The sequence below is a fragment of the Colletotrichum godetiae genome, assembly GCF_030913485.1.
Source record: "Colletotrichum godetiae strain CBS 193.32 chromosome Unknown BDP55scaffold_18, whole genome shotgun sequence".
NCBI lineage: Eukaryota > Fungi > Ascomycota > Sordariomycetes > Glomerellales > Glomerellaceae > Colletotrichum > Colletotrichum godetiae.
The window spans coordinates 608,853-635,112 of NW_026851266.1; the positions used below are offsets into that span (position 1 = coordinate 608,853).

General features: G+C 54.3%; 7 protein-coding genes and 2 non-coding genes across 9 annotated transcripts; 3 read left to right on the forward strand and 6 right to left on the reverse strand.

Moving 5' to 3' along the window:
• Positions 1-420: 420 nt before the first annotated feature.
• Positions 421-3,474, reverse strand: BDP55DRAFT_581529 (uncharacterized protein). The gene is made up of 7 exons (XM_060570827.1): positions 3,173-3,474; positions 2,942-3,107; positions 2,347-2,880; positions 2,203-2,287; positions 2,050-2,132; positions 1,756-1,969; positions 421-1,660 (listed from the first exon to the last, which is right to left on the reverse strand). Exons 1-7 carry the CDS (start codon positions 3,277-3,279, stop codon positions 654-656), a joined length of 2,196 nt encoding a protein of 731 aa, XP_060430322.1. The 5' UTR covers positions 3,280-3,474; the 3' UTR covers positions 421-653.
• A 3,106-nt stretch (positions 3,475-6,580) lies between these two features.
• BDP55DRAFT_728155 (major facilitator superfamily transporter) lies at positions 6,581-8,186 on the forward strand (the record flags this gene model as incomplete). The annotated part of the gene is made up of 3 exons (XM_060579402.1): positions 6,581-6,655; positions 6,716-7,640; positions 7,714-8,186. The coding sequence occupies 3 exons, from the start codon at positions 6,581-6,583 to the stop codon at positions 8,184-8,186; spliced, it is 1,473 nt and encodes a 490-aa protein (XP_060430323.1).
• A 315-nt stretch (positions 8,187-8,501) lies between these two features.
• On the forward strand, positions 8,502-8,583 carry BDP55DRAFT_t152. Its single transcript has one exon. It is a non-coding gene; the product is annotated as a tRNA-Ser (tRNA).
• A 742-nt stretch (positions 8,584-9,325) lies between these two features.
• BDP55DRAFT_113376 (uncharacterized protein) lies at positions 9,326-11,981 on the forward strand. The gene has a single exon (XM_060565403.1). The coding sequence runs from the start codon at positions 9,463-9,465 to the stop codon at positions 11,527-11,529; it is 2,067 nt and encodes a 688-aa protein (XP_060430324.1). The 5' UTR covers positions 9,326-9,462; the 3' UTR covers positions 11,530-11,981.
• Positions 11,982-12,030: 49 nt separating this feature from the next.
• On the reverse strand, positions 12,031-12,112 carry BDP55DRAFT_t156. Its single transcript has one exon. It is a non-coding gene; the product is annotated as a tRNA-Ser (tRNA).
• A 191-nt stretch (positions 12,113-12,303) lies between these two features.
• On the reverse strand, positions 12,304-14,547 carry BDP55DRAFT_551039 (uncharacterized protein; the record flags this gene model as incomplete). The annotated part of the gene is made up of 3 exons (XM_060569086.1): positions 12,304-13,274; positions 13,330-13,616; positions 13,676-14,547. 3 exons carry the CDS (start codon positions 14,545-14,547, stop codon positions 12,304-12,306), a joined length of 2,130 nt encoding a protein of 709 aa, XP_060430325.1.
• Positions 14,548-17,157: 2,610 nt separating this feature from the next.
• BDP55DRAFT_551162 (uncharacterized protein) lies at positions 17,158-20,049 on the reverse strand (the record flags this gene model as incomplete). The annotated part of the gene is made up of 7 exons (XM_060569092.1): positions 17,158-17,516; positions 17,586-17,654; positions 17,731-17,752; positions 17,814-17,924; positions 18,010-18,339; positions 18,453-18,691; positions 18,828-20,049. 7 exons carry the CDS (start codon positions 20,047-20,049, stop codon positions 17,158-17,160), a joined length of 2,352 nt encoding a protein of 783 aa, XP_060430326.1.
• A 2,255-nt stretch (positions 20,050-22,304) lies between these two features.
• Positions 22,305-24,225, reverse strand: BDP55DRAFT_693530 (tetratricopeptide; the record flags this gene model as incomplete). Its single annotated transcript, XM_060577232.1, has 4 exons — positions 22,305-22,457; positions 22,536-23,740; positions 23,798-24,102; positions 24,155-24,225. 4 exons carry the CDS (start codon positions 24,223-24,225, stop codon positions 22,305-22,307), a joined length of 1,734 nt encoding a protein of 577 aa, XP_060430327.1.
• A 418-nt stretch (positions 24,226-24,643) lies between these two features.
• Positions 24,644-25,838, reverse strand: BDP55DRAFT_113786 (ubiquitin carboxyl-terminal hydrolase, family 1). The gene has a single exon (XM_060565404.1). It carries the CDS (start codon positions 25,596-25,598, stop codon positions 24,840-24,842), a length of 759 nt encoding a protein of 252 aa, XP_060430328.1. The 5' UTR covers positions 25,599-25,838; the 3' UTR covers positions 24,644-24,839.
• Between the last annotated feature and the right edge of the window lie 422 nt (positions 25,839-26,260).

The following is a 26,260-nucleotide window of genomic DNA, read 5'->3' on the forward strand; positions in this document are numbered from 1 at the left end:
CTGCCAAAGCGAGCGAGCGAGCTAAGCCGCAACATGGATAGCATAGGATGAAAGTATGCATCTCCAAGTAAGAACTGATCAAGCCTGTCGTGCATCTTTGCTTCCCTTTAGTAGGGGTCAGGTTGTGGACTTGCATGGTCCCCTTAGACGACCGACGGCAATATGTAGACCCGAGTGCTTGTCCACCTTCCTCCGAGAAGCCTTGGGATGTCAAGATGATTGATAATACTGTTCTATTCGCTGATGAAGACCTTTCAGATCGTCTTCTTTGGCAGATTAAATGGCCTAGGAAGCTTTACTGGGCCCATGGTGCCATACTTTCGTGGAAAGGCTTGGTCGATTCGTGGTTATGGCTCCTGAGTCAAAGTTTAAGCACATGTATTGCCGGAATATTGAAACACTTCACTTGTTTAAGTTGAGTCGGTATGCGAAGGTTTCAATTGAAATTGAGCTTAGTGAATAGTATAGTCGCTTCTTTCTTCGTCCATACTTCTACGAAGGGGCTGGCCCTTTCCCTAACGCATTGGCAATGTTGTTGAAGTCCCGAGCAAATAACCTTTGACGTCCGAAAGTAAAGAGTTCCAGCCGACAGATGAAAATAAATCGCCAAGTATCCCACGCCTAGTATCAAACTGCAGTTTCGCCAAGACCTCTCATTGCGTACCATCATTCATCCAGTGGTAATGAACATGGACATCGCCATTCTCAGTTGCCTGCACGCCCTCCGCCGCCGACTCAACCTCCGAAGCACCGTGCTTGAGGCCCCTCTGCCACGACACAAAGTCATAGTACCCATGTTGTAATGGGTACCCGATCGGGTACTGCTTATCCGGCCGCGTGCCCAAGATCGCGCCGACGGAAGCCTTCACAATCCACTCCGCCATGCTCAGGGCGTAGTACACCTTGTTCGTCGCCTGGTCTCTTAGGCGGTCACCGCGCGTCCGTTTGTCTCTCTTCTCGTCATCGCTCTTCTTCTTCAACTCGACGAGGTCGTCGTTGATGTCGATGAACATGCGCTCCCACATGCCAATCTGCTCTTCTTTGAGCACCTGGCCATCTGGATGGGTCCATGTGTACGTGTTCTTCGGAGATTTCAACTGCCATAGATCCTTTTCCGAGGGCTGCTCGGTGTCAACGAGGTTGCCTTCCTCGGCTTGAGTTTTCGGATACTGTTGATGAATGGCGGTGACGGATCCGCCCACGGTTCTATACTTGTCCACAATCTTCGGGTCCCGACCTTGCCGAATATCGGTTGGAACTACGCCTCCGTCGAGCTTGAGGTCCCAACCGCGCCCAGTGAGGGCGTTGCAGCGCCACTCAGCCTTGTCGTCTAGTCCGAGACCGTTGTACAGGTACCGGACCCTGACACAGGGGTGAACCAGTTCCTTGGTGTGTGTCAGAGGGGTTACCCCATCGTCTTCCATGTATAATCTAGGCTTTCGTGCTGAGCTCTCTGCAAATTGACCGTAGTACGCGAGGTAGGGAGCTCTAATGATGTTCCAAGCCCGGTCGGGACTCGTCGTGACCAGAGATGTCGGGCTAGAGATCTCGCCGAGACCCCACGGCCGAATAGTATCTCCGTGTGAGATTGTCCTGAAGATACGCTGCATTTCGCACTTACTGAATTCCACGCCGACGGAGGTCAACTGGTCCGCCATCCCTAGTGAAACCAAATAAGTCTGGGCCCGTCAAGAAGGTGTGGGAAGTTCCCAGCCTGGCAGGGAATCTAGACGACACAGGTAGGGGCAAGCTTACATCCAAGGGCAATCTTGGAGATTTGCTGTGAATCAGAGCCTCCGCCAACATTGCTGTGACAACCGGGGAACCAGACCTGACGAAGTTGAGTATTCGTGTTCGATCTCTTGCACCTCCAAAGCGTGGGAGAGAAAGGGGTTCTGAACTCGTCGAGGGCAAGGGCGTGGAACGCGTGATCGATGTTGGGGTGGACGTTGTAACTTGCGAACCGGAGCTGGAAACCAGATGCCAGTCAGTTATCGCACATAGATTATGACAGTTGCCCGGAGGAGTTTCCTCCGAGGAAGATTTTACCTCTGCAGCACTTCGGCCAGAGCCGTGCCAGAAGCACCACGGCATCTTGGGGATTCCAAGACTTCCTACCGTTTCCCATACGCCTAGTCAAATGGGGTGTCAGCTACCACGGACTTGACTCCAAGATTCCAGCTTGATTGGAAATTGACTAACCGACTGCTTTGATATTTCCTTCCACGGCTTCGTGTGAATCCTTGTGGTCTTTTTTTTTCACCATGCGAGTCAAGCACAATTCGTACTGGGAACATGAAGTCAGCCGCCAGCTCACGAAATTGAAGATAATAACATAGAACTTACATCGCTCAGTTGCTGACGATACAACTTTGCCATCGAGCGAAACTTCATGCTTCCATCTGGCCGTTTCTGCTCAGTCATCGTCGTGAAAAGTTTCTTCATGTCCCATTCCAGTCTCTGCTTCAACCTCTCGGGGCTCGTAGCTTCGTCGTAGCGTTCGAGGACTCTTAAAAGCTGCTCGTCCAAGTCCCAAACCTTATCTTCCGAAAACTCGTCGGCTCGATCCAACTTGTCTTCAATCTCTTGGATTTCAGCCATGTACTCCTTCTCAATCTTCACCTTCAGCTGATCAACGTTGAATCCCAAGAGATGTTTCTTGGGGTCAAACATGCGAAGGTCCTTCCAGTCGTTAAAGGCCTTGTAGTCGTTATAGATATGGCCGAGGCTGTTGATTCCAGAACGGTTGAGGAAGCCAAGCGTGCAGACCATGCCTGCGAGCGACCGGGCCGTGAAAGCGCCTCGCGAGAAGCCGACGATGATGATCTCATCTCCCGGGTTATAATTATCGCAGATGAAGCGGTAGCAATCCACAATATCCTGACAGCAATCAACGTTAATCATGTGCCATCACCATCAGTCGTCTGTCTGAACCACTTACCTGTTTGACACCCAGCCCGAGCAGGCCTCCCACGAAGCTGGCCCACTTGTCTTCCTCTGTTCCAGGGCCGCGGTGGTAGTAGACTACCTGGGCCATGCCAGTGCAGCACTTGTGTGCGATTGCAGAGGAGAGACGGCTCACGTTCGTGGGTACACCGCCATTATTCCTTGAGGGAAGCACCTTAGTACGTCGCATGTGGGCAGAGTTGAGTGTCCGCACTGCTTGACTTACGAGTTGTTCCACGTGCCATCACAGCAGATCAAAAGCCTCTTTCTGTTTGCAAAGTTGTCATCCTCTGGGATGGTTTTGTGTGCGCATTTGACGTATTCTGTCGACATTTTGACTTGTTTCCTATCCTAGTGAGAGTAGGCTCTTACATCGGGTTGCGAGAAGCAGAGGACAAGCAAGGCAGACGAAGGTACAGCCCATCAGTTCATTATATCAATACTGAGTCGGCCGGCTCGCACTCATCTAGGGCTGAAAGTAAATAGGATTCCAGATGCTAGCATGTGAAATGGGCCCATATCTCAAGGGTCTGTTTCCCCAGAAGTGTCCTTGAACTAAGTCAAAGCACCCACTTATGGGCCCCCCCCCCTTTTGGGCCCCCCCAAAATCCCGCCCAGCCACCGCATTAAAATCCTACCCTCAATGTACAAACCACCACAACAATTGCAAAAATCGTCCAAATGCATTTCTTTTTTGCACAATTGTCAATCGATATGTAATGGTCTCGTATACCGAAAATGAGCTCCAACGGGCTCTTGATGCTATTGGGAACGGTCTCTCTATCAGGAGGGCCTCGATTGAGTTCGGAGTTCCCAGGGCAACACTTCAGAATCGAAGGAGAGGCCACCAGACGAGAGCGAGGGCATTCGCAGAGCTTCAGAGGCTTCTTCCATGGCAGGAAGACCAGCTGGCACAGTGGGTTCGAATTCAGCATTGCCTGGGTGTCGCACCAACCCATGAACAGGTCAGGGAATTCGCTGAGCGAGTTCTAAGATCCCAGGGGGATAATAAACCACTTGGCAAGAGATGGATCGACGCTTTTATTAAAAGGAATCCATCAGTAAGGGTCCAGAGAAGTCGTCTAATTGATTCGCGACGTGTTAATGGAGCTACCACTGATGTAATTAAATCATGGTTTAGATTACTCGACATACCAGAGATCAGGGACATCCAACAGGCCAACAGGTATAATATAGATGAGACTGGTATTATGGAGGGCAAGGGAGCCAATGGTCTGGTCTTGGGCATGGCAGAGGCCACAGCAGTGCGAAAAAAAGAGCCTGGTTCGCGTGCCTGGGTGTCAATTATCGAGTGTATCTCTGCTGATGGCAGAGCTATCAAACCACTGGTCATATACAAGGGAAAGTCGGTTCAACAGCAGTGGTTTCCACTTGAACTTAACCCATATGCTGGTTGGGAGTTCACAGCAACAGATAATGGCTGGACGACCGACGACACTGCCCTTTGGTGGTTGAAAATAGTGTTCTTGCCACAGACTAAGACCCCCCTTATTGGGGGGCTCAGCAAGCTGAACCAGCCTCGACTGTTGGTACTGGATGGGCATGGGAGTTATACGACGACAGAATTCATGTGGGAGTGCTATAGAAACAACGTCTACTTACTGTTCTTGCCACCATATACTTCCTATGTCCTCTAGCCGTTAGATATGGCTGTCTTTGGACCTATCAAGTCCCACTATAGAAAGGAGCTTAGTAAGGAGGATATAGTAGATAATTCTACTATCGTTGGAAAGCGGTACTTCTTGAGCTGCTACCAGAAGGCTCGTTTGGCTGGTTTGACGTCGTCAAATATACGAAGTGGGTGGAAAGTAACTGGATTATGGCCACCTAACATGTCCAAGCCACTTACCAACCCAATGGTCCTACCTACCCAAGTCACACCATCCAAAAAGGGCACAGATGCTGGGCAGACGACTGGAAAGGCTAGGGAAGCACTTGACTGGGCATCAGCGACGTCTGTTGTTGACTGGTCAACTCCCAGGAGGGCCAGCGAGCTCTGCGACCACTTGAAGCTATTCATAGAGCTCAGTCCAGACGATAGCACTCGACGACTGCTGTTTAGAAAGGTGAAAAAGGCTTTTGGGGAGCAGGCCTACCACTTGGCCACATCTCGGTACCAAGTTCGAGTTCTGGAGGCAAAAATAGAGCGCATAAGGCCCAGGAAAAAGAAGACTGTCCCAACAGACCCAAACACCAGGTTCGCCAACATCTGGAACATCCAGAGAGCTCAGGAGGACTCTGGCGACCGTATAGTTAGTCCCAATCGACTCGCAGGGGTCGAACTACCTAGGGATAATAATGACTGTATTATTGTGGCAGTAGAAGACAGTTAATTAATTGAGTGTAGTTGGTGGCGATGTTTTGATGCCATGTTTGTTGGGGGGCCCAAAAGGGGGGGGGGGGGCCCATAAGTGGGTGCTTTGACTTACCGGAAACGGCACGCTGTCTTAGACCCCGCGATCCATCTTGGCTGCAGCTGAAGGTATTCAGGAACGCAACGCGATGAGAACGGATATAATCAGCAGCAACACAGCAGATTAGTCGTTTTGCAGCCTATCACATCTGTCTGAGGCTTCGGGTCAGCTTAAGCCACGTGTTTACCCGTTCGCGAAGACGCGGCGCGTGAGACAGCACCAAACTAGATTTAGTTGGCCAAGGAGTTCGGCAGATTCAGAATCATAACCTGCAGGCTGCAGCTATTGTGAGCGGATATGTGCATGGAATGAGATATCGTATTGGTGGAAATGCGGGAAGTTCCTTAGTCTTGAGTTGGACAACGACTCTCGTGCTATCGAAACTACAACTAGGCGGCCATCGTTTCCTAATTCCAGTCGATAAGTCCGAAATTGAGGATGTCACCAAATTCGTCCGAACATAAATCAATCCAGACCCGTGTAGTAGCGAGCCCTCGGCGTGCAATTCAAACGGCAGTTTGCTCATTCACCATTGCCAGAACCTGAAGTTGCGATTGTTCTTGTTTAATGTCTGAGAGAGAACTTGTTTCCCTTTATCGCATACTTGACGACTCGGTGAACGACGTTCAAACAGTCATGTACTCCGTAGGCGATTTAAGATTCGGTGGTTGGCCTTGCAGATCACAATTCTACCCAACACCAAAAAAGCGAGGGACAGGGCATTGTCTTAGGCGAATCCTCCCAACCTCCCATATCTCCTTCTTCCTCCGATTCTCGGCCATCGTGTGACTTGTCTGGCTAAACCTGCATGATTGCATCAAGCACGGCCGATCGTCGCGCTGCAACAGTGAGCCGTTGATTCGCGAAAATCACAAATACCCCACCAGATAGTGACGCTGGAGCGGCATGGCGGCACATGCAGGCTTTGGTGAGATTTTCGTGTTGGAGGCTCCCCCGCGGATGCGGGGGATGGGGAAACCCACCTCGGCCGAGATGAAAAGGCTGTCAATTCTTCCTGTGTAATGAAAGTAAGAAGTCTTCGTTTCTGTTGGTACTTTGGCTTGGGTTCAATATTGACAGTTCAAGGCTGAAGACAGCGACACCTCTATGGTCAAAAAGCTTGTCTGCGCTCAAATTCAGCCTTGACGGTGCTCACAACCGAGGTTCTACTCAGCAGCATTGCCTTCTCACCATTGACGATGGCCTTACAGTCAGAGGAGAAGGGTTCGTTCGCCCCAGGTCGGGAGGATGTTGAATCGCCCGCCGTGAAAGAGGTAGTCGTCACGTAAAGCAGAAGATCACATCGCATACCAGGACTAACCACATCATCACAGGAACCCTCACCATCCTCCCCAACCCCAGCCGACGCCGAAGAAGAAAAGGCCCTCCTCTGGAAACAAGACAAGCGCATCATCCCGCTCTCCGCAAGCATCTACTTCCTCTGCTTCCTCGACCGCTCCAACATTGGCAATGCAAAGATCCTAAACTCCTCCACGGGCCACGACATGCAGACTGAAACGCACATGTCCAACCACGACTTCACAATCGCCCTCATGATCTTCCTCATCGCCTATGCAATATTCGAGGTACCCTCAAATATCCTCCTCAAGAAGCTCCGGCCCTCGCGATGGCTGGCCTTCCTCATGTTCTCATGGGGCTCCGTCACGATCGGCCTCGGCGGCGCAAACAGCTTCGCGACGGTAACGGGCGTGCGGTTCCTCCTCGGCGTCTTTGAGGCGGGTTTGTTCCCGGGACTGGTGTACTATCTCACCTTTTGGTACAAGCATGACGAGAGGAGCGTGAGGGTTGCTATGATCCTCGCGAGCGCGACGTTGGCAGGTGCGTTTGGCGGGGCGATTGCGTATGGCATCGGGCACATGAACCAGGTGCACGGTATGTCGGGGTGGCGGTGGCTCTTCATCCTCGAAGGCATACCATCATGTCTGTCTGCCTTTTTCGTATGGTTCTTCTTACCTGATTATCCCGAGAGTGCTGGCTGGCTTTCGGAGCGAGAGAAGGATCTCGCGCTGCGGAGGCTCTACCACGAGGGCAGCAAGAGCAGCCACAAGACCATGTCGTGGGAGGAAGCCAAGGCGACGCTGACGGACTGGAGGCTGTATGGACACTACCTGGTGTACTTTGCAATGTCGACACCCTTCTCATCGCTGTCGCTTTTCACGCCATCCATCACCTCGGGACTCGGGTTCGTCGATCTACAAGCGCAGCTGATGACGGTTCCCCCATACGCTGCAGCATACGGTACGTCTAGACAGAAGCTTCTTCGACAGGCTCAACCTACCAACCTCCCATGGAAGCTAACGCGCCAGAACAGTTGTCCAAATCCTCGTAGCCTGGTCCGCAGACCACTTCAACGCCCGCGGCGTCCACTCCGCAGCCCTAGCCCTCATCGGCGGCGTCGCCTTCGCCGTCTCGACCGTCCTCCCGCCCGACGCCTACAACGCGCGCTACGGCTGCCTCATCGTCGGCGCCTCGGGCGCCTTTGCGTGCATCCCGCCGCTGCTGGGCTGGCTGACGTCCAACATCTTCAGCACGGCGGCGACGGGGCTCGCCATCGCGCTCAACGTCAGCATCGGCGCCGGGCTCGGGCAGATCCCGGGCGTATGGGTCTACAAGGCCGAGGAGAAGACCCGGAGGTACCCGACGGGTCACTGGGCTAACGCGGCGCTGCTTTTTGTTGTGGTCGTTGGGTGTGCGGCGCTGAGGGTGTATTATGGGGTTAAGAACCGGGGGATTGTGCGTCGGGCTGCGGAGGAGGGGACGGAGCCGCGGTTGTTCAAGCTATGATGTCTTTTGGCGAGCATTCAAGCTGTATTGTGAACTTGCCGTTCATGTTTCCGCTGCGAGCAGTCCCAGTTATCAGAGTTTGCGTCAATGAGTCGCAAGGTTTCAGCAGTGGGCGCACGCGTTGAGCTGGGTGGGCATGAATCCCACCGGTAACCTAAGCTGGCAATACGCGTCTTGTCAACTCAATTACTCCTACATATTCGTATGGCGATCTCATAAATATCCGTCGACAAATTGAGGCTGTCGTGAGAGCTGTAGTAGCACCGAAGCCCACTCCTCAACATCCCCGCTTCATTGCGGGGTCACGACAACTTCGGCGTTGTGGCAGAGTGGTCTAATGCGCAAGACTAGAAATCTTGTTCCTTCGGGAGCGTCTGTTCGAATCAGGCCAACGTCGAGATATCGCCTCAAAATCTTTTGCCTCATTGCATGTTTTTGCACGTTCTTGCATGAAGCCACTGTTCGCGCGGTGGTCAGCCACATAACGCTGCAACGATTCGATAGTGCGGTGCAACCCGAGTGTCGCGTGGTTCGTTCACAGTTCGGAGCCAGTTGTCCGTGATTCGATTAGTTGTTCCCCCGCGTTCAGATGAAGCAGTGTGGTTACGCAGGTTGACCCAAGAAGAACTAGGTTTGTAAGCCATGCTTCGTTGCGGCGGTCAATCCAATCAGCAGGATGAAAGCAGACAGAATATTCGTATTTTTCCCGTACTGATGAGGGGATCAGTCAATAATCAATAGAAAGTTCTTTGTCGTCCTCTCCAAGGTACCCCGTGGTCCCTTAATATGCCCCCTCCTCTGAGACAACCCCCCGCAAGAAGTTTGATCAGAGTAGAGAACCAAACTAGTCAAGGATCATCCTGCAACACGAGCGACCCGAAATTGCTTGGAACCGACCGAGACTGCGCCCTGGAACTAAAGTCCAAATATAGTGGGATGCCGAGCGAGGTTGACCCCCCTACTTTTAAACATTTTGGGGTGGGAATCGACACCGTCGCCTGAAGCACGTCAAGTCTTCAACTCCTCTTCAGTTCTCCGCCCTCTAGAAACATTGCACACGATGTCTAATTGACCTGAAGTGAGACAATTTCAATAGTTGGTCATGGGCCGGATGAGCTGAGTGAACACTCATAACGCCACACTCATTATCGGCATCAGAAAGGGAGAAAGACACACCATTCGTCGGGGATCTTATCTCACAGGAACGCTTACTGAAGACACACTCACTGGAACGGACGACGCGCCCAAGGGGGTGACGCCACAAACACGAAGCACCATGCCAGCCTTCACCGTCCTAAGCGGCGGCATCCAGACACGTCGCGCGCGCGTCGTATTCATTGCCCTTCTCATCATCATCTTTGTGCTCTTCCTCAACAACTCTGGTCTTGCAGGCGGCGGTAGCTACCTCGACTCGGCGCGATCAGCAGCAGCCGGCGTCGCGAACAATGGCAAATCATCCACCACCGCCGGCGGTGATGCCGGCAAGCACCCACTCGGAAACCAGGACAAGGACAAGGAACTCCCAGTAGCACACGGCGAACCCGATGCCGCCGCTGACAAGCTGAAGGCCGACGCCGAGGAGGGCCAGGACTCGTACCGCAACAAGGACGATGAGCTAGCCAAGCAGCCGCCCACGGACGCCGGCCGACCCGGGGATCCGAAACCCAGCGCTCCCGCGTCGTCGCCGATGCCGACGACACCGCCGCCCGCAGCGGACTGCGAGTCCTTTGAGAACTGGATGCGCTCGCGGCCCGGCCCGGCGTCCGAGGGCAAGCGCAAGTTCCCGCTCAACCGGCCCCGGCCGGAATGTCGCACGTTCCGCCTCCCCGCCATGGACAACCTCATCATCCGCATGAAGGGTGTCATCAAGGACCCGGACCTGTACCGCCTCTTTGAGAACGCGTATCCCATGACGCTCGACAGCATGGTCAAGTGGAGGGGGTACGCCAACGAGACAGACAAGGCCACGGGCGAATCCAGGGCAACGGACCAGGAGCTCACGTATGTCATCACCGGCGATATTGACGCCCTCTGGCTGCGCGACTCGGCCGAGCAAATCAGCCCTTACCTGCCTCTCCTCGAGGCCTCGCGTGACCCAAACTCCCTCGCCAGTCTCTGGCGCGGCCTCATCAACGCCCACGCGCGCTACGTCATCATCTCGCCGTACTGCCACAGCTTCCAGCCGCCGCCCGAGAGCGGTATCCCGCCGACGCACAATGGCGCGTACGTGCACAACCACCCCATGCCGGCGTACGATCCGGAAAAGGTGTTCGACTGCAAGTGGGAGCTCGACTCCCTCGCCTCGTTTCTGAAAATGTCCGTCTCGTATGCGGAGAAGACGGGCGACTGGCAACACTTTAACAAGTACCACTGGGTCGACGCCGTCGAGGCCGCCGTCAACGCCGCGGGCGCGATGCGGCTGGGTACCTACTCACCCGAGGGTAAGGTAGAAAAGTCGGCTTGGACGTTTACGGGGTGGACAAACCGCGGCAGCGAGACGCTGACCAACGACGGCCTGGGGAACCCGATCAAGGAAAACGGCATGATTCGCACGGCGTTCCGCCCTTCGGATGACGCCTGTATCTTCCAGTTCCTGGTGCCAGCCAACATGATGTGGGCAAAGTATCTCGAGTCCGCGTCCGAGATCATGGCCAAGCTTGACGGCGAAAAAGCCAAGAAGCTGACGATTGAGATGCGCGCGCAGGCCTTTGGGATCCGACAGGGCATCGAAAAGGACGCCATTGTCCACCGGCCCGGGTTCGGTGATATTTTCGCATACGAGGTGGACGGCTACGGCGGCGCGAACTTGATGGATGACGCCAACGTACCGTCTCTCCTCGCCATGCCTCTTTGGAACTTCACGCACTCCAACTTCAAGTATCCGGATCCGCCCAAGGGCGAGAAGCTGCACGACTACACCGAGGTGTACCGCAACACGCGCAAGTACGTCCTCAGCGACGCGAACTCGTACTACATGAAGGGCCCCGCCATCTCCGCCGTTGGCGGGCCACACGTGGGACCTGGTAAAGCGTGGCCTATGGCGGCCGTCATTGCTGCTATCACGGCATACGATCCGATTTCCGGCAGCAAGGACGTAGAGAAGGATGTCGAGGAGCAGTTGCGGATGGTGCTGGATTCGACGGCCGGCTCGGGCGTTTTGCACGAGAGCGTGAACAGCTGGGACGAGAAGGACTGGACGAGGGCGTGGTTTGGGTGGGCGAACGGGTTGCTTGGAGAGTTGGTGTTGAAGATGGAAGAGGAGGAGAAGAAGAAGGGCGGCGGTGGTGGGTTATTGGGTAAGAGTTGGCAGGGTTCTTCGGGAGCTGCCCCCGCTGCGCCGTAGACGTTTGACGCGTAATCAAGTAGACTAGAGACATGTTTTGCTCAAGAGCTGTGTTGCTTCGGGGACTATGAAACTAGGTGCCGTCTTATCCGCACTTGGTGAATGTGATGTCGCATAAGGTACTCTAATAGGAGGGAGTGAGGCATGTAAGAAGACTCAGGCCACAGAAGTCTCGGTGTATATCAGCTCAGTCTGTAGGGAACTCATTCACTGCCAGCTATCTGCTGATGCATATCGAATCGAAAGGATGCCCAGTTGTTCAGCCAATGAGGCACGATAGGGATGTTTAAACCGTGATAATACTAAAAACCAGCAACGTTTGACAGGGGACAGGGAAGGGTTACAAAGCAGAGAGTTTGGGGTAACAGTTGCCAACGGACATTTAAAGTTTCACTCATTGGCTTGCCCAAGTGCAACCACGACTATAAACCAACCAAGATTTCATGATAAACATGGAAAATTGCAAAAGTCAGGTAATGACGTGACATAAAAATAAAAAGTCGACATTGGCCTGATTCGAACAGACGCTCCCGAAGGAACAAGATTTCTAGTCTTGCGCATTAGACCACTCTGCCACAATGCCCGATGAATTTGCGGTCAATTTTGTAACCCATAGACGATGTTGACTCCACATTTCCCGGGTCAGAAGCAAGCTGACATCGTGTTTGGCATCCCAGTCCAGTCCCTTGGCTGATATCGGCCGATAACAGATTTAGTAGATATTTGAGAGCATCAAAATCTAGATGACCGCTTTCTGACACATTATCTTACAAGTTACATATATCTGCCCTCCGGCATCTGGCCAAGCGACCCGATCCCTCCCATCCCATTCACACCCGCCCCCCAATCCTGATCCCCAGGAACAACATCAGTCCAGAGTGCCGGGTCCTCAGGCATGGGATCATAATACGTGTGCGGATCCCAGACCATACTCGCATCCCACTCGGGCATCTGCAACGATGCAAGGAAGTTCTCCTGCATCTCAATCTCCCCCAGCCCGAGCTGCTCCCCTGCCGCGCTGTGAATCTCCAGGTCCCGCTCCTCCGCCTGCGCAGCAATGATCTTGGACCACCTCTGCTGCCTCAGCATCGCAATCTTGACCTTGGTCGCGCCCAGACTCCAGATGTTTCCGCGCCACTCGCCTTCGTCGACTGACATTTCAGAGTATAGCGCGTCAATGGTCTGCAGCTGGGCGACGATCCGGTTGAGGTATCCCTCCACATCGAGCATGAGGTCAGGCTGCGTCGAAAGCCGCGCTTTGAGCGCAGCCAGCACCTGAGGCAGATCCTTATCGGGCAATGTCGTCTGCCACGGCGAAGATCCCTTCGTCTCAGCCGACGGGGTCGACGTTGATGCGGGGGTATTGGGGCTGATAGCGGCTTCCATCGCCGCCAGCGCGACGTTGGGGTTATCCTCTGACGGATCTGCGGGGTCTGTCTGCGGCTCGGGCGGTGTCTTGCCTCTCGTTGTAAGCCAGGACCAGCGACTCATCATCATGACGGCGTAGACCATGTGCGAGGCTATAGAGATGGGGATGCAGTAGAAGAATTCCTGGGGCACAGAGAGCCAAGTTTCGAACCAGCCTTTCAGGGCTGCGTTGGATTGGTAGAAGGCGTCGAGGGCCGATGTTGAGCCTGCGCTGATGGAGTCGAGGGACTTGGAAAGGGAGGCGAGAAGCTCGGCGTCGATTCTGGGGGGTTCGTGGATGCGGAGGCGGAGGGTGGCCATTCTTACTTGAAGGTAGGCTAGGGATTGTCAGTTTGCGAACTTTGACTAATTATAATTGTGACTAGAACTAACCATTATTTTTCAAGGTAGGAGGCATGCTGGCTTGCAGTTTGTTGAGCTCAGCTCTGAACCCAGAGACGTAGGCTGAAAGAGGTGCCCGAGTACTCTCGTCCCCCTCCTCATCTAGATAGTCTTTCGACCTCAGATCCGAGATCCTCTCGCAAAGTCTTTGGATCCGAACAATGTAGGCAAGGTGTATATCGGACTCAAACTCTACATCCTCTTCGAGTTCTCGTAAACATTGCTGCATGTACCCCGAATATCTCATAGGGTCAATCTGGTGGATATCCATCGAGATGCTGGAGTAAGAATATCAGCCACTGCTTCGTTCGACTTCTTCCTAAAATCAAAAACTTACCAAGAACTCAAATACCATACTGCCAACAACAACCTCCGCTCCTCATTCGTCCGCTCCCGCAACTCCCAAGGCCTCATAACCAACAACCTCGTCCTTTCCGGCAAACAAGGGCTCCTCTTCAGCCCGAGCTCCCCAACAAGGCATGTAGCCAGAGAAACAAGCTGGTTAAGCTGAGCGTGAGCGATGCAGTGCTGATGAAACCAGCCCAGCATGACCACCAACCCAAGCAGCAAATCAAACGACCTCTCGGATCGCAGGAGCATGTGGTCAGCAACATGGTTCAAAAGGCGATACATTTGTCCTCGCATCGACTTCATGCTACGGTACGACGAGACCATGCGGATGGCAGCCATCAGAAAAGGCCTCGTCGCGCCGAGCGTGGTGGCGGAGACGTCATCCGGTACCAACACGAAGGGAAAACACGGCGCCAGCTTGGTCCGGTAGATCTTGAGGAGGTTTTCGTCCGTGTCGGGAGGGGGCGGGGCTTCCCCCGACTCGGGCTTGCATATGCATGTCGGGGGCACGAAGGAGTTGTAGGTCTCGGGGATGTTGATGGGTCTGATGTCGGCGAGGTCTTCGACGTCCCAAGGGGAGACACGGCTTTGGGAATAGAAATCTGCGGGCACCGGTTGTCCTGAGAGCAGGGAGACTGGAGGGTTGGAGATTGGGTACGAGTGTCTTGATGGGCCTGGCAGTACTGGCTGGCCGGTAGATGGGCCACTCGGGAGGGTGGACACGTTTCCTGATACGCGTAGGGTGTTGACCAGGCGGTTGAGGCGCTCTTCAAGCTGGGTCGTTTTCCTGCGATATCTGGTGTCAGTGATTCGGCCGAGTGAGTGACAAAGAGGATCATCGGTATCCCACAACCCCATTGATTCAGAGCTTAATGCCGGCTTGTCATACTTGACAGCAACCACACAGCACATCATCCTTGACTGAACGCGGGTCCGAGAATAGAGAGAGTGACTTACGATGGCCTGCTTTGCCTCTTCTTCCTCGGTCTGTGTACCTGAACCGAACAGTGCTTGAAGAGCCGCTCACATCTATCACGTAAGAACACAATCGTTAGTCACAGAATGACAGCAAGCGTCGCCTAACATCCTTCTCCCACTTCCCTCATTGGGCTATCAAAGACATGCCAGGTTGCAACGGAGACACGGGTGGCCACCACACCACTCATCACTCCCGCAGAGCAAACATGTCTAGATCGCCCCGGGCCCGGAGATATTAAGGAATCCCCGGCCCCTAATGCAGGCGTACGATGACCCGGGAAATGGAGAAATGGCTGCATAAAGAATGCTATGCCTCACAAACGTACCTATCACACTTCGACCCGGGTGTCGTATTTGATCGAAGACACTTTGCTTTTGCCGTCGCACATGGCGCGCAGGCGGCGCCCCATTTGGCTACGGAGGGGACGCGGGAGTGCTCCGGCGAAGGACTTTCGGTCGATCGAGAGGGAGACGAAGCGGCCGACATCTCGCTGGAACGGCGGAACCGGAGCTGAGAGGGCCTCTGCAAAACCCCTAAAGATAACGGCGGATATTGGAGATTCTCTGACTTCTCCGCCGGCACAATGCTGTTCTCCCCGATTAAAGATCTTTGCACAGTCGTAGGTACTTTGTGGGAAAGAAAGGATGGAGACCAACTCTCGGAGGCTTATTTAATAAGAGGAAATCAAGTCCGTTGAAATGAGACTGGAAGAGTGTTGAGTATTCGCGTCCCGTCAAGGCTCAGCAAGTCTTGGATTGATCATTGGAGGGGGGCTTGCTCGCGGTTCGCCATGTCCTCGTCTTTCGTGTGATGCGTGTGGACTGGTGGAGGTTCGAAGTGAATAGCGACCGGAGTTTTCAAGTCCTTGGCAAAAGTCCGATCCCTGCACCGTAGGGCTGTGCAGGTGGGAGGGATCAACGCCCGAAATGTATGCCGGAAACGGCCGGAAACGGTAATTTGGCGGTCCTAGTGTCAACCTATCTGTATGCAAGTGTATGCAACTAGGTTAGCCATAGCGTCGATCGGAGTTTTGGTAAAAGTCCGGTTCTGACCTCCAAGCTGTTAACTTTTTCCAATATCTGCTTCGTCGGAGGAAGTCATGAGTAGCAGACTGTTGTCCAAAACCGACTGTAACAATGCGTCCGTGTGCTGCGCCTGTTTCTGATGATGAATGCTGACTGCAGATGGGTCGTTTGGTGCTGGTAGGTCAAGTAGCTAGCTTATGAGCTCACAAGCGCTCCCTCGCACTTCTGGAAATCAGCAATACACTTGAACCGCGAAAAGGACTATACTGACCTCGTCCTCGGCTGCCTATTCTGTCGCACCTGAAGAGAGACTATGATGTACAGAAACTGTGAGCTGTGTGCATTTCGTTTCAATGAAATTGGGATTCCTCGAAGAGTGGAAACACAATGTCGTTCCTTACTCGCCTCAGAGCATCTTCAACTCCGTGGCCAGCAAACGAATGGGCAAGTGTCTACAATTTGCCAGCAGAAGATTTGCTAGTAGGCAATCTAATAAACTCGGCATCAAATCTCTCTTTCCAAGTGATGAAGTCATTAACAACCATGAGTCCTTAAAAAGGAGGTCTTCTAGTGTTCCTGACATTCAATGAAATTCGTAAAACCGAGGAGACCGAACTCGTGAGCACCATCGAGACCTCAAGTAAACGGCTTCAGATCGACTCGGCCGAGCTGGAGGCCTTTCACCGAGCCGATAGTGCCGGTGTAGACTGGTATGCATAGATCTACCTAAGTTATCGTTGATGTGAAAGGCTAGAATCGTCCCTGGTACCCTGCTGTTTAGCTGGCCCACAAGCTTGCACGAGGAGGATAGTTTGATCTTGACGTTGTAACGGCTAAGACGGCGAGCATAAATCACAAGGTGTATAACGTCTTTTACGTAGTTCCCTCAAGCTGCCACGTGTAACAAGAAGACGGTGACTGTCTATCCGACGCACATCCGGAATTCCCCCAAAGTATGAGACTGACCCTGTCCAAGAGGTCCACGGTCGTTTTGGGTCGTTGAGCTAATGTGCCATCCGGTTAAAAATGCTAGTATGATAGCGGAAAGAGATGCGTAGCTGCTACGCGGGAAGCCAGCTATTGGATCAAGGTAACGACTATTAGCACGTTGCCTTGACGAAGTCTCTCGCAAGGCGAAGAGCGGAGCGCGGACGAAATGAAAGTGGTGCCACCCATTAACCATACGCCTCACAATCACTGAAACAGTAGCTCCAATCATGAAGTCAGTATTCATGTCCCCTCGAAGTATGCCGCATACGCGGATGCGGCTCATGGACCTCCTCCGGGTCAGCGGCGTTGATAGATCCGCGCTATGCCCAGACTCCTTAATACCTTACGTTGTAACAATAACAAACACACTTCATCAAACGTACCCAAAGTTAGTTATCAGAAATGCTGATCCATCACAAGAATTATCTCTAAGCCCATTCCCAAAGAACGCTCGTCCGTCTATCCATCCCATCATCAAGCCTGCTTCCCCGTAACCTCCCTCTCCTCATCGCGTCCAACACCCCTGAGCCCTCTCCTCGGCCGCAACGCAGCAAGCCGCCTCCTCACACTCTGCATCTTCTTTTTCTCGTTGGCCGTCGTACTAGCCACAGGCTGCGAGAGAGACGACCTCCTCAACCTGCTAAGTTGGGTCGACGCGCCCAGAGATGAGGGCGGTGACTTGCTCTGGTTCGCGGCCGCCAGCTTCTCCAGCTTGTGGGCTTCGAAGAAGTTGGAGACGCGCCGGTAGAGGTGCTTTGCTTTGCCTGTTGTGATGAATTCATAGATTTGAAGGGAGAGGGCAATGAGGAGCAGGGTTGCGACTAGACTTAGGACTAGGGTTGTGTTAGTTAAATACTGGGGCGGAAGGGGGTTTGTGGGTGGACTCTTGAGGGGGGACTTACCACATGTGAGTATGAGGGTTCCGGCGCTGATTGGTGATGGTACGCCCTCGATGGAAATGTCAAAGATGCCTGTTCCAAATAGTCAGTTTTTTTTAAACTTCACTCGAAATAAACTCGAAGAAGACGTCTTCGACCGGCTGCGTACCTGTTGCCCAAGACAACGGAGCCTGTAAAAGTCAACTTGGTTATCCCCTGTCGTAGACAAGCGAGAGGGGGATGTAAACTCACAAACACGACCGTCGCTCCAGTGAAGATGAACAGAATCTTCGACTGCTCGCTCGCAGATAGAGCCTCCTCGATATTAGCCTCCCTCTGCCTCAAATCCAACAACGTCGTAATCTATCATCACGTCAGCCACATGCATACCCACACCCAATAACCCCCCAAGACATCCAGACACCATGACACGGACACAAGTACTCACCGAATCCCGAACCCGATTCGCATCCTCTTCCAACCTCTTGAAGAAATCCAACGTCGGGTGCTTATACGGCTTAACGACACCTTGCTTCTCCCCGACTCCGACTCCACCGCATGAACTTCCAATCCGCTCCGCCTCCGCCTCGCGGAACCCGTCAAATACCCGCTCCTGCGATCGAAGAACCCGCTTAATCATGTTAATCTCCTCACGGACGTCATCAATCTCCTGCAGAAGCTCGATCTCAGCGCGGAGGTCGTCGAGGACCGTCTTTGATGTGCCCATTTTGCTGATGGAGGCTTTGAAGTTGGCGTAGCGCTTCATTGCCTCGTTGGACTGGATTGTTGGTTCCAATGTCAGCTTCTGTCGAACTCGCAACATAGTTCTCATCCACTCTGATTCTAGGTAGAGCACAATGCCCTTCACCAAGAACAAATAGAGAAACTTACAACATGAGCGATGGACGCCGCAAAGATGTTGCAATAGCTCCTCGGCCCCTCGAACTGGAAGTGGAACTCCTCCTCGCTGTATCCCACTGCGCTCTCGAGAATACTCTCCACGACGCGCATCATGTCCGTATTTTCGGACCGCATGTCCCTGGCACCCAGCACGCGGTGCTTGATCTGGTTTAACAGCGTCTTGGCGTTCTTGTTATCCCACCGATCAGGGAACGCGGTGATGATGGTGTCTGTCAAATAACGTCACGTCAGCTTCGTCCCCCGCCAAGCAACCGCCCACTCTCGTCTCATCTCTGTAATATCTTCCTCGCCATCGACTCTTCTCCCCAGGGACATGGCTCAACAAAGAAAAAGAGAAAGACTCACGCTCATCAATCCTCCAAATCCAAAGCTGCGCAACAACCAAAATCTGCTTCCTTCTCTCCGTATCCATCCTCCTCTTCTCCCTCGAAATCTTGGCCTGCACACTACTAGCCTGGTCCTGCCTCCCCGCCATCCTCCCCAGCTCCGCTTTCGTCCCGTCCGTCTTCTTCTGCTTGGAGCTGCTCTGCCTCGAATACGCCCTCTGCGCATGCCGATCAAACGGGCTCTGCTGGTGCTGCTGCTGCGTCTTCTGCACCCTCGTCGACGCGATTCCATCTTCTGTGAGAGGTTGCTTCCCCATAACATCCTCTGCAATCGTGTCACCTGCAGTCGATCCCGCTGCCGTAGTCCCCATTGTCGTGGTGCCTGCCGCAGACGCAGCTGTAGCAGCTAGTCGTCCCTCCACGCGCCGAAGATACCGGAATAACACCTGGCTTTCGTTCCGCAGCGCAAGGTCGCTTGCGCTGAGACTCTCGTGGTAAGACTGATCCAGCGATCTCGGAACGTGAAGCTCAGATTTCGTAAACGTCGCGCGCATCTTGGCCATGGCGTCAAAGTGCGCCAGGTGAGGGAAGAGGTAGTGCTGCAGATTTGTCGGCATCGCGCTGAGAGGATGCGGTCTCTGGACCGGCGGCACTCTCCTATCACTCCCTGCAGCAGCAGCCGGTAGAGCTACCACGCCGCCACCTACCATTTCCATAGGTCGGAATAGCTTGGCCTCATCGCCAATGTGTACATCCTGAAGACTCCTCTTCGTGCCCTCGTCAAGATCGACGTCAATGACGGGAAGTACCAGGGAGAACATTTGCGATCTGGGCGGCGGCGTCGGGACCACCGATCCAGACGGCGGCGTCTCCGGCCCAAGACTCACCTCCGGCATCCCATTCCCACCACTCCCATCCGTCGTCGCCCCCGCAGCAGCAGCAGTAGCAGCTTCCATCCGAAAATGCGGCTTCCGATACGGCGCACTAATCCGAATCTCCTGAAACGTCTCCTCGATGAAGGTAATAATCCGGTTACACTCTGCATCAGGCCGCCCGTCCACCGCGCAGATCCGCTGCACGAGGTCCATCACCCACGCGACGTTGTTCGCAGGAAGATGGAACCACCGCTTGATAGGCCTCTGGTCGTCCTTGGAGTTGTTGGGAGTACTACGTGTAGCACCTTCGCCACCACCGGTCGTATGCGAGCTCTTGCGGCGCTGCTGGCTGATGTGCTTCCTCATCTCCTTCATGTTCAACCCGCCGGGGCTCCCAGGCGGTTGGAGGAGAGGAGAGTGCGGCGGCGAGTGAGATGGCGTCTGCAGCGGCGATAGCTTCGGACTCCCCGAAGGACTCTGCGCCCTCGAATGTGCCCTCGATCGCGCGGGGGTTCGTGTGGGTGATCCAACGGGGCTCCGGGACGGCGTCTCAGCCGACTGTGGAGACGACACAGGTAACGGCAGCGGCAGCGTCATCGGCGGCGGAGGCGGCCTCGGACACAACTTAACCTCGGTCTCAGAATCATACAACAAATCCCACACACTCAAACTCTCAAAACTGCACTCCGACGCAGGACACCAGAACAACCCCTTGAAGTGCTTACACGCCTCAATCTCCGCCTCCTGATTCGGCTTCGACGGCGGGCGTGTCTTCTTCACCCTGCCTCCCATCCCATGACCTCCTCCTCCACCACCTACACCGGCCATGGCAAAAACCCTAAACACATCAAGCCCAACATTTTGCTTCGGCACAACCTGCGGCGAGTTAAACAAATCCGCTATCGAATTCCGATTCAACAACTTGGCCAAACTCTGCGGCGTCTCCCCCGTCGATGAAATCACAGTCGGATCCGCCCCGGCCTCCAATAAATCCCTCACAAGCCTCTTATTCTCATTCTTCACGGCGTGGTGCAGCGGCGTACAGTCCTCCGTATCCCTTACATCCACATCCGCGTCCGCGGCAAGCAGCGACGCGACCACGGCCTCGTGCTCAAACATCACGCCCGCGTGGAGGGGCGTCTGGTCGTCTTTGTCCTGGAGATCGACGTCCGCGCCCGCGGCGATGAGAATACGTACGACGCCGTCGTGGCCTTCGGATGCGGCTTGGTGGAGGGGCGTGCAGTATTCGTTGCTCATGGTGTCGACGTCCGCGCCTTGCTCGACTAGCATCCTCACGATCGCCTCCCGTCCGTGACGTGCTGCGACGCTCAATGGAGTGAAATCGTTCGCGTTCTGCGCTTCGATGGAAACGGATCCCGTGGCGAGTAACATCATCACCACACCCTCGTGCCCGCCCCTAGCAGCATCATGGAGCGGCGTATCCCCCACAGCATCCCTCGTCCCCGGGTTCGCGCCGGCTTCGAGCAACACTCTTATCACCTCTCCATTCCCGCGCCTTGCAGCAATATGCAAACTCGTCCCCAAATCCCGATTGGGCGCATCGACTACCGCCCCATTATCAATCAACAATGTGACAATCCTCGCATACCCACCTCGACTCGCCTCATGAAGCGGCGTCTCCAGAAAACTCTCTTCCGCGCGGACATCCGCTCCACCCGTACACACCAGCGTCGCGACGCACGCCTCATGTCCGTTGCGCGCGGCGAGGTGTAAGGGCGTACAGAGATCAACATCCCGGACATCGACATCAGCCTCCGGATTGGCCTCGAGGATCGCGACGAGGAGCGCGTTACGGCCTAAGCGGGCTGCGTGGTGGAGGGCAGTTCTCTGGTCGTCGTCGCGAGCGCGGAGGACGGAGGGGAGGGAGGCGATGAGTTGGCGGACGTTGGTTTCTGTCGCGGTTGGGTCTGTGGTGTCGTTTGCGATGACTTCGATGAGTTGAACGTATGCTGGGCGTTGTTAGTCTCTTTACTTTGATGAAGCGGTTGAGAAGCGTGAGATTTACCTTCTTTCATGGGTGAGTCCATGATTGTGAGCGATAGAACTACACGAGTACTTGGCGTAATGAGTAAATGATGATACGAACAAGAAAAGAAACAAATTTAGATCCTACAGATTTAGATCGACGAACTCGCAGCAGGTATCAAATAGTGCACATCTAGATGAGATGAACCAAGGCAGCGACTCATGTCTTTTCGAATGACAATTCTCATCAACGGGTGACACTTACACGAGTCGACTTTTACGGGCCTCATTTGGCACACCACTACAACCTCAAGCCATCGCAAACCTCATTCCGGCATGACATGTCTCACAAATTTCATAAGTTTACTTACTCCTCCGACCTCACAAACCACAGTATCCCATTTTCGCAGGTCCGCGCAAGTCATTCATCACACTCCAAGACATCCGAGGGCACTCACGTGGAATATCTCTGTTGTTGGGGTCACATTGCAACCACTACAAATGACCTAGTGAGCTCCTTTTAACGTTTCTTCGTCCAACCATTACGCGTGACCATTTTTCTTTCCCTTCCACCATCTGCGACCTCCTCCGCACTCGTTCCCCACACTACCTCACCTTGACGCCACTCCGATTTCTCACCGGCCGACGCGGATAACTCCCGCCGCTACGAGCTTCTGCACCTTGGATCTGATATCGGGGTTCTTCATGTGCTCGTTCAAAGCAGCGGGGTCCGACTGCGCCTGCTGAAGGATTGACTGCATAATGGGGTCGTTCATGATGCTCATGATCTAGTGCACATTGTTAGCTAAAAACTAGTCGCGGATGGAAGGAACCGGTCGCTGTGCCGGTCGCGTGTATGTGCTTACCTCGGGATCCTTGGCCAACCGTTCCCTAGTCTGGTCTTCCGTCTCGTTCTCCCGTGCAGAGTACATGGCGTTGAGGGCCTTTTGCTGCGTCTGCTCAATCTCGCGCGCGTTGGCGCCCTTGTGGCTCTCCAGGTCGACCTTGGACGCCTCGCTGCAGGCATCCACCGCCTTGGAGTACTCGCGCATGCCGTGGAAAGCCTGCGCCTTGCGGATGTAGCCGCGGATGAAAGTCGGGTCCTTCTTGATGGCAGTGTTGCAGTCCTCGACAGCACTGGGGAACTCGAGCAGCTTGATGAAGGCCGCCGCGCGGTTGCTGTATCCTCTGGGGTCCTCGGGTGCGCGCTTGGTCATCTCCGTGTACGAAGCAACAGCACCAGGCCAGTCGCTCTCCTTGAACTTCTTGTTACCCTCCTCGCGCGCCTCCTCCGCCTTGGCGGGGTCGATGTAGGCAGCGCGGGCAGAGTCGATCTTGTTGCGCTCTGCGGCGCGGAGCTTCGCGTTCACGTCGGGGGTGCGGTGCTCAGTCAGCGATCTCTTATAGTTCTCGATGGCAAGTTCAAGGTTGCCCTGCTTCTCGTAGGCGGTACCGATACGGGCGTAGCTCTTGGCGATCAGCTTAAAGTCGGCATAGATCTCGCGGCCCTCCTCGATGGCCTTTGAGCAAGTCTCGATGGCCTTATCATAGTCGCCCTTCTCAAAGTACGCGGCACCCAGGTTGTTGAGGTATGTAATGTCCTTGTGCAGCTCCCACGCCTTGGAGTAGTGTGCGATAGCCTCGTCAAAGTTGCGCTTCTTGTAGTTCTCGGTACCAAGGGCCTTCTCCTTGTCAGCGGCCTCCTTGGCCTTCTTCTTCTCAACGGCCTCTTCTTCGGGCTCGGGCACGGGCTCCGGGGTGGGGGCCTTCTTGGGCGCAGCAGGCTTCGACTGAGGAGGGGGAGGAGCATCGCGCATCTCGGCGTCCTCTGGCATGTTGTCGGGCATGCCCATCTGCATGTCGACGCCCATCAGGACACCAAGGACCTGCAGCATACGAGGGTCGCTGAACAGATCCGGTGAGGCCGAGGGGTTCGCCTTCATCTGCTGGAGCTTGGCCATGAAGGCGGGGTCAGCGAGGAATCCGGCCGTCTTGGGGTTTGCGGCGAGCTTTTGGACAAGTTGGGGGTCGTTGAACATGTTGCCGAGGCCTCCCATCGGGTCACCAGCGTCTGCCGTCAGTCAGTCAGCATGGACGTTTTGTTTCTTTGTGCGAGTCTTTCACGTACCACCACCAGCCTCCGACTTCATCGCCTTTTGGACGGCAGCGAGATCCTTCTTCAGACCGGCATTGTTAGGGTCGACCTTGAGACCCTCCTCGTACGCGTCGTTGGCGGCGAGGAGGTCGCCCAGACCGTACTGCGCTGTTCCCAGACGTCCCCAGCCCTTGGGCCAGTCAGGCTTGATCTCGGTGGTCTTCTTGGCATCGTTCAGGGCGTTTTGCCAGTCCTTCTTGGAGGCATAGGCTGCGGAGCGGTTGCTGTAGAGGATGTGGTTTTCGGGCTGGATCTCAATGGCCTCGGTGAACTTGGCGCTGAGACTTTGTCAGTTCTGTGACTGTCGGGTGGAAGCAGAGACAAACTTACACAGCCTCGTCGAAGTTCTTCTCGGCAATGGCCTTGTTGCCGAGAGCCTTGAGCTCGTCTGCGGAAGCCATGACGATGTGTGTGTCTGTGAAAATATGCGGATGACTCTTGGGTGGTCAAAAAATCGAAATCAAAGTTCAAAAGCAATCGCAATGTCGACAGGTGGGAAGGGTATCTGGTAGACTTTTGTTGTGGGAATTGGGAGAAAGAGAAGTTGGAATTCTCGTCGTGGGGTGAGGCAGTCAAATGCAGCAAAGGCGGGAAAGAAAACAGCCCAAGCTCGCCCTTCTAGCTCTTTCGATGGTTGGACCGGCGCCGGGTGCTGATTGGACGGGCGGGGCCGTTGGCTGGCTCGTGCAGATGGAGGGGTTCAAGGCTGAGTTCGCCCTGCCACCAAACTCACCGAGCCCCTCACCATCCTCACCTCGGTGTATTGGTCCACACCCAGCGTCGGACCGGGGAGTTCGGTGAAGAAGTGAGGGCACACCGAGGCACATGGCCGTTCTGCTCCTTATGTTGGAAGAGTCGAGTCCCGGAATTGCTATGGGGGATTCGCTTACACCAGGGTGCTTGCATTAAGTCATTTGCAAACGAAAGTATCCTCTGAGCTATGCATGCCGAATCCCGATCCCTTCTACAATCTATAGTTCCCAAGTAAACAACGCAAACCACACGACAAAAGACCTCACTCCTCCTTCTTCGCCAACGCAACAACACTAAACTCCAAGTTCCCATCCGCAAACCCAATAAACCTCTTCACCCCCCTCTCCAACGCCCCCTCACTCAACATATCCTCCCCCTCCGCCAGCAACCCCCGATCAACAGGCCCATCCGACCCCCCCTCTAACTCCCACAAATGCCCATCCTTCCCCTTCACGAACGCAATGAAATGATACCCAGGCTTCTCTTCCGCAGGCGGAGCCGCCGTGTCCCCCCTCCTCGCAGCCTTCATGTGCGCCTCCTCGAGAGATTGGCTGTTATACAGCACATCTGCACGCTGCTCCCACCCCAACGGCTCCGCATCCTTCAGTAACCCTTCAATCAATGAGCCTTCTTGAATAAACTCCCTCGCAGGCCCGTTGCCGACGGCATGGATGAGGGCATACAACCCACACGCATTCCCAATCGTCTGCCGGAACCAAATTACAGGTTCATCCGGTCCGGAGCCGGTATACGTCACCCCGTCTTCTTTCGCGAGCTTGGTGCCGTCAGCGGCGCGGACGGCGTAGTACATTGGTGCCGGGGAGATGAAGATGAGTGCTAGCGCGGGGCGGGGCACGAGGGCGAGGAGAGAAGGCTCGTCGAGGCTGTAGACGTCGAAGAAGCCTAGGTCGGGGGAGATGCCGAGGTCGTGGATGAGGGATGTGAAGACTTCGGGGTTGTTTTCGAGGGGGATGACGGTTTTTTTGCCATCGGGGGAGAGGTAGACTCCTTCTGTGGGCATGGTGGCGGGTTGGGGGGTGGGATTGAGGTTATTCAGGGTTGGTTTGATCTTGCTTTCTTGATCTGAGAGTTGCTGGTGATGAAGTCAGATAATCTGGGTTGGGTTGCAAGTTGGTTTGATGGACGATGGATTTGGGATGTTGATGGTAAAGCGTGGAGACGCCCTTCACTTACACGCCAGAGACAGGCACGTCGTTGCGGTGTACGCAAACCGAGTGCCTGCCTGGAACCCCGCACGGTGAGTCGTCTTCACCGCTTTGTTTCCGACTGGGAAAAGAAATTTGGCGATTGAACTTCAGAAAATCGAAATGCTGTACTCTTTTTCGTATTTGATTCGATGGGGGCAGATGGGATAAATCCCTTGTATTGTGTGGATATTGGATTACAATGACTGCCAAGGCCTGAATGCACCGTCCTTCTGTTGATGGTTCCGAGGTGAGTTAGGTACTGGCCATTCTATGTGACAAGTCTGTGATTAGACATGCCCCGTTCGTACTACCACCGAGAGACTGCTACAGCGCATTCGCATTTCAATGTACGATTGACGGTCTTTTGTTCTCAGAGAAAGTCATCGCCACTAAGAATGTTATGCTCATTGGAGCTCTCAATGTCATCTTCGTCGGCGTCTACTTTACTACATTTACTGTACCTTACCCTTCTTGG